The sequence below is a fragment of the Electrona antarctica genome, assembly GCF_951216825.1.
Source record: "Electrona antarctica genome assembly, chromosome: 15".
NCBI lineage: Eukaryota > Metazoa > Chordata > Actinopteri > Myctophiformes > Myctophidae > Electrona > Electrona antarctica.
In genome coordinates this window covers 16,263,600-16,273,113 of record NC_136796.1, presented here as the reverse complement: position 1 = coordinate 16,273,113, position 9,514 = coordinate 16,263,600, and the positions used below count along the sequence as shown (strand labels likewise).

At 43.1% G+C, this 9,514-nt stretch overlaps 1 protein-coding gene across 1 annotated transcript; it reads left to right on the top strand.

Annotated features, from left to right (window-relative positions):
- Positions 1 to 2,576: 2,576 nt before the first annotated feature.
- Positions 2,577 to 8,839, top strand: chtopa (chromatin target of PRMT1a). The gene is made up of 6 exons (XM_079522400.1): positions 2,577 to 2,877; positions 4,315 to 4,404; positions 5,401 to 5,554; positions 5,947 to 6,121; positions 6,873 to 7,067; positions 7,940 to 8,839. Exons 2-6 carry the CDS (start codon positions 4,340 to 4,342, stop codon positions 8,155 to 8,157), a joined length of 807 nt encoding a protein of 268 aa, XP_079378526.1. The 5' UTR covers positions 2,577 to 2,877; positions 4,315 to 4,339; the 3' UTR covers positions 8,158 to 8,839.
- The last annotated feature ends 675 nt before the right edge of the window (positions 8,840 to 9,514 follow it).

Sequence of the window (9,514 nt, the reverse complement as noted above, 5' to 3'; positions counted from 1 at the left end):
AAAACTTTAGTTAATACTTTCTTACAAAACATACATTAATCACTTCTGCCCTATATTCTTTTTGGAAATAGCCGATCTACAAGCTTGTAGATTTGATATTTATACTGCATAATGAGTACTTTTACTTTTGGTACTTTAAGTATATTTTGATGACAATACTTTTGTACTAAGTAAAAGTTTAACATCAGAAATGTACTTGTAACAAAGTATTTCCACATTGTGAGTTAAAGGGGAATTTCTCCCTAAACCTTTTTTACAAAAGTAAGTTGATAATTATGTATATTGACCAAAAAAAAAATATTTAAAAAAAAATAAAGATATAGGGGAGCTGAAGCTGCAGCTGGAGATGAAGCTGGGGCTGGAGGGGTCTAACACTAGAACTCCTATTCAATCGCGCAATTGGTTTTTGTTTTTTGTTTACATCTGTTCTAGATGATGTGACAGCAACACTCCATGCATTGTTGACACTGCACTCTTCCTGGTCTACGTGAGCTGACGTTAGACCCCTCCAGGAGCAGCTCCAGCCCCAGCCCCAGCTCCACTATATCTTTATTTATTTTTTTAATATGTTTTTGGGTCAATATACATAATTATCAATTTACTTTTGTAAAAAAAAAGGTTTAGGGAGAAATTCCCCTTTAAGTAAAAAAAATGTCAGTACTTAAATAAACAAATATCAGTATCGGCCAAGAATTTCCATATCGGTGCATCCCCTTGCATTATGTTATGATAAATATGAAATGTTTCATAATTAATTATAAACATGGAATATTTACCATTTGAGTACATATAGCATCAGTGGAATGCAGATCGGTAGGCTATGTACTCAAACGGTACATTTAAGGACCATTAATTGAACTCAAGTTAAATTATTTTTGCCTTGAAATTCACAAATAAATGTTGCCTTTCATAATATATGATATTTTGGGGGATAGTTTTGCTTTTCCTTTGAGGACATTGCAGGCCGGATTACCATGATCCATGGGATTGCCATTCGGCAATCACTTGTGGCGTCCATCATTTTCTGTCCTCACTTTTTATCCTCAATATGTACATTGCTCAGCCAATCAAATCACCGCTATGGAGTGCTCAGCCAATCAAATCATCGCTATGGGGTACACAAAAACACACAAAGCTGGGAAAAGGAGGGGCGAGCGCCCCTCAAAAATCACTGAGAATCACTGCTCTATATTCTGACCCTAAACCAAAACAATTCACTTACCACTAGAAACAGCTTTAGTCCTCTCTTGTGTTTTAGCAACAGTCTTTGGACAGCTCATCCCATACTGATGAATCTACAGGAATAATAGACCATTCCACATGGAAAACCCTCTCCCATTTCTCTTTGTTTCAAACATAAACTATATAGATAATATGTTATTGAGTGTGAAACCTAATCAATTTGGCTATTTTATGGGTATTGTTATTTCTATTCATGTTGTTATTCTGGTTATTTTATTGTAAAGACGTGCTGCTCTTGTAATGTTGGCTGTACATCAAAGTGAAATAAAAATACAGCATTGTCATTTTGATACAAACTTTGTGGAATGTGTTGCTGCTTTAATATATGATTGTGTATTGTTGTGGGGGGGAAAACATACAGTAGGCCTAGCTCTGGTCCATAGCTCTAATGATGCAACGCATTAGAGCTATGGACCAGAGCTACAGTAGGCCTACAGTCCAGGTGAAGCTGATGAGAAATATGTTCATGTGTGGAATATCAAACACCAGCTCGTTTCTCTTGAATGTGAAGCTTTGTGAGCTTGTAGATCATCTATTTTCACGTTTTGACGTAGTAATGGTCTTATATTTATCTTTCATTTTAGAGGTATTATAAAGTCCCTTGTAGCTTAAGAAATGTGCAGATGTATGTTGGTTTGTTTACTGTTTATTAAGAAAACAATGTTATGTTGTTCATCTGGGGACCAGACCCCTGGGTAATCCTCCACATGGCATGCACTGTAGTGTTAACACACCACTTGTTAATACAGTATTCAATGAAACAAACCTATATTTCCTACGTATGCAACATGTCCATGTCCATGATGAACTATGATGAATTCCTGTTCTGTTCTTTGTCTATATAGAAGTGTCTATTTGTACGTCTCTAAATGTTTTGATGAATTGAACATGGTGGACCCTATTGTAATTTAAACAAGTGTAATGCTTAATTGGGTCGTCCACTCACAGTTAACAGCCTTTGTATTGAGTTTGTGCTTGAAATGTACTGTAATTCTGCAAACTGTTAATAAATATTTCAATCAATCAATCAATCCCTGAAATGCCCTTGAACAAGGCATCAACCACTACGATGAAATGTGTTCTATGAGCAGGGCCTGGCTGGAAACAAGTTCTTGAGCTTAGCCCAGATACCCTGGGTAAATATAGATTTCATTTAATTTCATTTCATTTCCATTGTAGACACACATGGGCCACATTAAGTGAATGTGGGGGCCGCCAGTTGCCCATGCGTGTATGTATTGCATAGCCTACTCCGGGGCAGTAGGTGGCACCATGGTTGCAACTTTTCCATACAGTTTATCGCATATATAAACTCAAAGAAAGAAGAAGAATAAACAGCTCTCTCCAGTCTCCATTTTCATTCCCCCACACACAGCAGCAGGCAGCACCATTTTACACACAAACACACGCAACGATAGCTCACTGTTAGAATTATTATTCACTCATTTACACAGTTTACGTGCATACACGACGACTCTGTAGCAAGAAAACGACGAGAAGAGAACAAACCAAACAACGAGAAGACGAACCGAAGGCTCAACGCAAACCGCACGCCACGAACGAACAACAAGTAGCTACCCGGCTAATGCTAACACTAGCGCTGCTGGCTGTTGTGCTTTAAACGGTTTTGTTATTGTGAGTATGATGATAACTGTCGTTATTAACCGTGTGTTTACATTTAAACGATGCAAGTGTTAACTTTTACAATGGATTGACACCGGTGCGGTCTTTAAAGGTAGATTTAAAGGCATAATAAATAATGGCTGACTGTATGGAGGGCTAACTCACTCCACCCATCATGAGAATCAGTATGCTAGATGGTTGGTGTCATTACTTAGCTTGAGATGACTGTTCCAATGTGGTAGTTGATCACACTACTAATCTTTACATTTCATTATGTCAACAAATAGAAAGGAACTGATACGGCTGGTTTATATTGACCATATCAAATCTCAAATCTGTCGTGAATTTTACCAAATCAATGACTACGTGAGGGATATTGATAATGATCAATAGGAGGTAGCCAGGTTATTTTAAGTAGGTCTACTGTTTTCTTTTTTGTCAGGTGAAACCTGACTTTTTCACCCAACTTGAGTATTTCTTCCTACGTCTAACACTTGGACATTAAGTTACTTTATAGATTCTCTGCAATACTGCTATTGATGCTTTTGCAAATTGTCAGAATAATGAGATAAATAATAATTACTAATGTCTACTAACAAGAACGGGAATGTAAGAGCTTTTCATGAATAACGAAAGTCTTTAAAATCAGGCTAAGACATTATGTTTATTTGTTATATCAGTATCACCTTGATTGAATATTGTTCAGTTTGAAGAATAAAAAAAAAAGCACAAGACAATAATGGAAGACAAGATACAAAATCCCAGATGATGTAATATACCGGTATCGTAGCATATTATATGATAAATAAATACAAATACAAAAATGGTAAACTAATGTCTGGCACAGTAAGAGTATAAAATGGTAGTGCAACATCAACGGAATCATTCATGATACATAATCCTTAATTGCTATGAATGACATTATCATTATTTGGTATGGGAATGGTATAGAATGGCATGCTCACCAATACCAGTATTTCAGGTGGTATCGCCAGTAGGGATAACTCGGAAGAGTACTTACTACTTAACAACAGCTTGAGTTTTCCTGAAACTGAATCTTCCGTCAGAGGTGTTACTAATGACACTAGTTAAGGAAGGTTTTGTTACATTAGTGTTAACTTTGCAACATGCACGACCATGACTGTTTGATCTGAATAGAACACAACTTCATTAGGTGCCACTGGCAACGTGTGAACTAAAGGAATGAACATTACACTGCTGTCATGCCAGTGTGGTTGCCGTGAAGTCTACATCAGTGGGTCCTAATCCTTTTACCTTGAGACCCAAACTCTGGACCCAAACTAGTGAAAATGGCAGAGCTACAAGCTTTCGGACAATATCCAGCTAATTAAAAACGAATCTATGAATTACTTAATGACTTTAAATATAGGATGGTTTCTGTGTTGCTAACGTCATCTTTTCCCCTGCTTGTGTTGCATTTTCCTCTAGGAGTCTGCCACTGACCGAAGCTAAAATGAGTGCCACCTCTTCTCAAAAAGTCGTGCTGAAAAGCACCACCAAGGTTTCCCTGAACGAGCGGTGAGGCGCTGCACCCTGTCAGCAACAATTATTGATCCAGATGTGAGGGGAGGGGCCAGTCGTTGGTTCTGAAGGCTCTGGCGCTGCCTTGCTGCGGAGAACTGGACCCGACATGGATGTGTTTCTGCCCATGCCTCTTATGTGTGCACTGCCCTGCGCGGAATGTCTGGCCACTCTGGTGTTGCTAGTTTGAATATAATGCTTGTTTTGGTCAAACATCCTGTGTGAGCAGTGCACACATGATGTCATGAAAAAAAAAAGGTTAAAAGGTGATGTTTGGTAAACACACCAGTCCCGAAGAGGGGGCACAAATTGCCCCTTTGCAAATGCCTTGGCACATGCATTCCATTGCATAAACGGGGCATAATAATGCTCTTGAAATACGAGAGGAAAAGAGTGCCTCCAGATCCAATGAGCAGGTGCTTCTTTAAGAGTGCCAATCTGAAATCACAGGTTCAGCATGTCTCTCTGTCTCTACCCTCATCTCACTCTCCTCTACTGGACGTCTCTTCCAGAGACCCACTCGGCACCCAGTCCTAGCTTGGACGTGACCCACAGGCGCCCCCCCCACCTCTTTCACTCAACGATGCCCCTGTGTCGCACGGTCCGGGCTGTAAGTGGCTGGGAGGCCAAAACCAAGCCACCTCTTGCCCGGGACAGCCTGCCCTGCCAGCTGAGCAGGGCGATGGGTTTGTCTGTAAGTGGCTGAAATCACTCTCCTGTCCTCTGCCTCTCTCTCTCTCAATCTTTCCTACAATCTGTTCTTTCTTTTTGTTGTTTGACAAAATGTGCTGAATTACTGCTCAAAAAGGCATTTGGGATTGTCTATGCATTGAGAGGGAAAACGTAGCGACGAGGTGCCAACAAGGTGGGCCATAAGTCTTGCATTGACACAGCGAGCCTCCAACATCCATGGTAAGCCAAGTGACTTGATTTGGAAACCCCTCCCTCCTCCTCCTTCCTTCTCTCTCTCTCCCCCCTCCTTCCACCCTGAAGCTTCACTAACATGCTGAAGAACAAGACTCCAGTGACAGCGGTGAGTGTCAGAGCCACCATGCAGCAGCAGCACATGGCCAGTGCACGCAACAGACGTCTGGCCCAGCAGATGGAGAACAGGCCCAGCGTGCAGGCAGCACTGCACCACAAGCAGGTCAGCAGCTGAATTCCAATTCCCAAAATCTTGGCCACTCGCTATGTATGCCACGCTATGAGTGAGCCCATTTGATACTATTCGGAGACCCGAATCTACAATGTACAATCCTGTGTGTAACTGAGTGTACAAATGGAATCAAACTGCACCCGTATTAATGTGTCAACCCCATAGCTCAATGTCCCCAATCCCAAATGTACTTGAGATGGTAGGGGTACCAGATCTAAACATCTCATCACAAGCTCATGACAAGCTTGTAGATCTGCTATTTTTTTTAAATATTTTTTGGGGGTGGAAATACCCCCAATCCCCATTGATGTTGCGACGGTGTGATATTCAGCTTAAAAGTTAAGACCACTTTCATGTAATGTTGTGACTGTATGATCTTCCAGAGTCTGAAACAGCGTCTGGGTAAGAGCAACATCCAGGCCCGTCTGGGCCGTCCCATCGCCTCTCTAATGAGAGGCGGAGTCAATATAGGAGGACGAGGAGGCATGAGGGGGTTCCGAGGAGGCCTGAGAGGACGCATCCGAGGAGGAGCCATGCGAGGAGCTCTCTCTCTAAGAGGTGAATACTATGCATCTCTGAGAGTCAGTGGTTGAAGAATTATATCGTCTTTTTTCTTTTTTTTTTGCTTAACTCAATCGGTTCGGGCCACTACACTGCCTTCACACCTACGTTTCACCGGTGAACAGACCAATATGTCCATATATGGAGATCTGTGTTTGAGTTAAATGCCCATATGGGCATGCCTTCTTTTGTGGCCATATATGGAGCTGAATGATTTGTTTGAGCCTGATGCCACACTGAAGTTAGACAACCCACTCCATATTTGGTTATGCAGGGCTTAAAGTTCTCTGTCCTGGGGATGGATTTCCGTCTTGAGGACTTCATATGGGCCATTTATGAGATCAGTGCTGATCTGCAAAAGAAATAAACAAGGGGGGTGGGGGGTGTATGTAGCCATGGCCACGGTGTGAATGTCATGAAGTCATCAAAACGACGTTGCCTCGCCCACTTTTCGACCATCGCCCGTTCGCCTGCTATCGCCAGGTCCCATAGACAAATAATGCACTTCCGGAAAATTTGTCTTGCTGTTGCCCGCTGTTAAAACGTACTGTCAGTTTCACTACCAACGCCTCCATGATTATCACTTGATTGGACCGGCTGCTACCACACGGGGGTTAAACAATGCAATTCACGCCACGGTGGAAAACCTCCAGCGTTTTCAAGGCAGTCGAGCGATATTCATGGGCAATTGCTACAGGCTAAGGTGGAGTCTGAGGAGTTTTCAGACTTGTTTTCCTTGTCCCTACAGGCAAGAGGCTGTCCACAGGTGTACAGATGATGCAGGGAGGTCGTGGGGGCCCCGGGCGAGGGGGTCCCGGGCGTGGGGGCCTGCGTAGAGGCATGAGGGGACAGAGAGGAGGTGGTGGTCCCGGTCGTGGAGGACCCCTCAGAGGAGGAGGAGGAGGAGCAGCAGGAGGAGGAGGGAGAGGTGTGGGAGCCAGAGGTGAGAATTCTACACATGTCTGTCTTCTAAATCCTAACTGGTTGGAATAACGTGTTCCTTCCATGCGCTATGTGCTACCGGGGAAACTGCCCCCCTGTCGGGATAAGAAGTGGCCTGCGCACTCCTCATGCTGTTTGGGGCTCTCCCCAGGTTGGCAGAGGGAGAGAGATTACAGTTTAGACAATTGGCATCGGCTGATAAATGGGTTACAAAATCGTGGCCATCTCAAAAATATTTTGTTCCAGGTACCCCTGGATTTGATTTGGGCAAATTAGATTAATCATTAACCAATTGGACCCTTACATGTCTTTAACTCTTGAGACTGTACTACACTGTGTACACAGTCAGAGATGCATTAGGTATTATGGCCCAAACAAAAAAAAAATCTTTCAAGCTTTTGTAGAAAGGCCCCCCTCCCCCATTATTCTTCAGGTGAATAAATGAATTCATGCAGATTTTAACGATAATGGGAAATAATTGCAACCAGGCGTTGTGTCTTATTTGTGACAGGCTTAGTAAGTGGGGCGGCGGTGGCTCAGGGGTAGAGTTTCCAGATGGTAACCGCAAGGTCGCCAGTTCGAACCCGGGCTCCCCCAGACTTAGTGTCGAAGTGTCCTTGAGCAAGACACTGAACCCCTAATTGCTCCTGATGTGCTGGTTGGTACCTTGCATGGTTTCTGCCGCCATCAGTGTATGAATGTGTGTGTGAATGGGTGAATGGTGAATGTAATGCACAATCTATGTAAAGCACCTTGGATAAAAGCGCTATATAAATGCACCATTTACCATTTAGTAAAGATGTCTGGTCTTTTCATGTTGTGAATACCGTACGTCTGAAGCTCATAATCCTCGTTTTGTTTTCCGATGTGCAGGAGGTCGCGGAGGACTGCGAGGCGGGCGCGGCAGCTTCCCGGGCCGAGGCGGACGCGGTGGTCGCGGGCGGGGGGCCCGCGGAGGAGTGGGCCGCGCGGTGGTGACCCGGGAGCAGCTGGACAATCAGCTGGACGCCTACATGTCCAAGACAAAGGGCCACCTGGACGCTGAGTTGGACGCGTACATGTCCCAGGCAGACCCCGATGCTATGGAGTAACCCCCACACCCCTATAAGCCCAGATCCCACAAGACAACTCCCCTCTCCACTTAGATGAAGCTCTGTCAAAGGGAAGCGGATAGTTTTTTAATTGTTTAAAAGGACCACGTCACCCATTTTCAGTCATATCTTAATGTAATTGGTCCTCATTAATGCTCATCGGTCTCAGAGGAGGGCTGTGTGTGGACTGTTTCTGCCTACCTGTGAGGTCATCGGTAGACAGGTTTGGCCATTTCAAAATTAGATTTAAAACTATTAAATGAGTTCTAATTCAGCTTGCTACAAAGCCTGCAGTTTTTATTAGCTTGGTATAACCATGTTTCTGAAGTGTCCACAGCCCACCAATGAGACACGGAGTGAGTAGATAGAAATGGTGCCATATTATTATTGGTATTTGTGTAGACCAGATGTGTAGAAGATAAGGTTGAAAATGGGTGAAGTTCTCCTTTTAAAAGATGCACTCACACATAGTCACTACGCAAACCTGTCCAAAATAACAAAGGGATATTTAGGTGAACATTGTTGTGACGGCTGCTTCACAGTAGAGCCCGACCGGTATACCAGTCTGGCCGATATATTGGCCATTACTTGATTATTTTTAAGACACAGTATGTTCTGATTTGTAACTACTTTCAACTTGGGAGTCCCTATTTTGGCCATGTCTTTTTCAAAATCTTTAACATGTCGCAACTAAATTTGTCTTTTTTTTTAGTGGTTACAATTGCCGCAAACTTAAAAACTCAAACACTGTGAGTCCTCATGTGTCTTAGGATTGACCCATGTGAACCCAGCCATTTACAGTTTGCCAATCGCAAGTCTAGGACAATGGTTCTCAAAGTGGGGTCCCATGCAGAGCTAAAAAAGGCTGGCTGTCAAACTGGGAGTCAAATGAAATGAAAGGAAGAAGTTTGAGAAACACTGGTCTTCTAGGACTCTCCAATCTGTCAAAAGTCAGGCACTAGTTCAGGTCAAATGACCCACATGCGTGGCTGATATGGGGACACATCAGGTTTGAAGTGTGAACAACAGAATTTTGGCTTTCAGCACATGGTTTTGTGCAGGAGCTCACTACTCAACGCTGGTCTCGTTAAACTGTGATTGTGCAGCAGACATTGCATTCTTGAAGGACGGCGCGCTCCACAGGCCTTCAACTGACCAACTTTATCCTCCCAAAAAGGCTCTTCCCATACAAGGCTGACATTTATTTTTATAGGTTGAAATGGGAACGGTTTACGAAGATCCAAATGGTTTGTCAGATTGTTTTAATGCTCAGGCCGATGTGGCGGCACATTTCCATGTTTCACCTGTTTTAATCGAACGTGTCAAAAAGAAACCCTTTTTTTTTACCCTTTTTTTT

Excerpts from the sequence above, each read along its gene's own strand:
- chtopa (XM_079522400.1), top strand. The coding sequence starts at position 4,340 with ATGAGTGCCACCTCTTCTCAAAAAGTCGTGCTGAAAAGCACCACCAAG. Across the intron at positions 4,405-5,400 it reads AAGGTTTCCCTGAACGAGCG|CTTCACTAACATGCTGAAGA; the intron begins GTGAGGCGCTGC and ends TCCACCCTGAAG. Across the intron at positions 5,555-5,946 it reads CAGCACTGCACCACAAGCAG|AGTCTGAAACAGCGTCTGGG; the intron begins GTCAGCAGCTGA and ends ATGATCTTCCAG.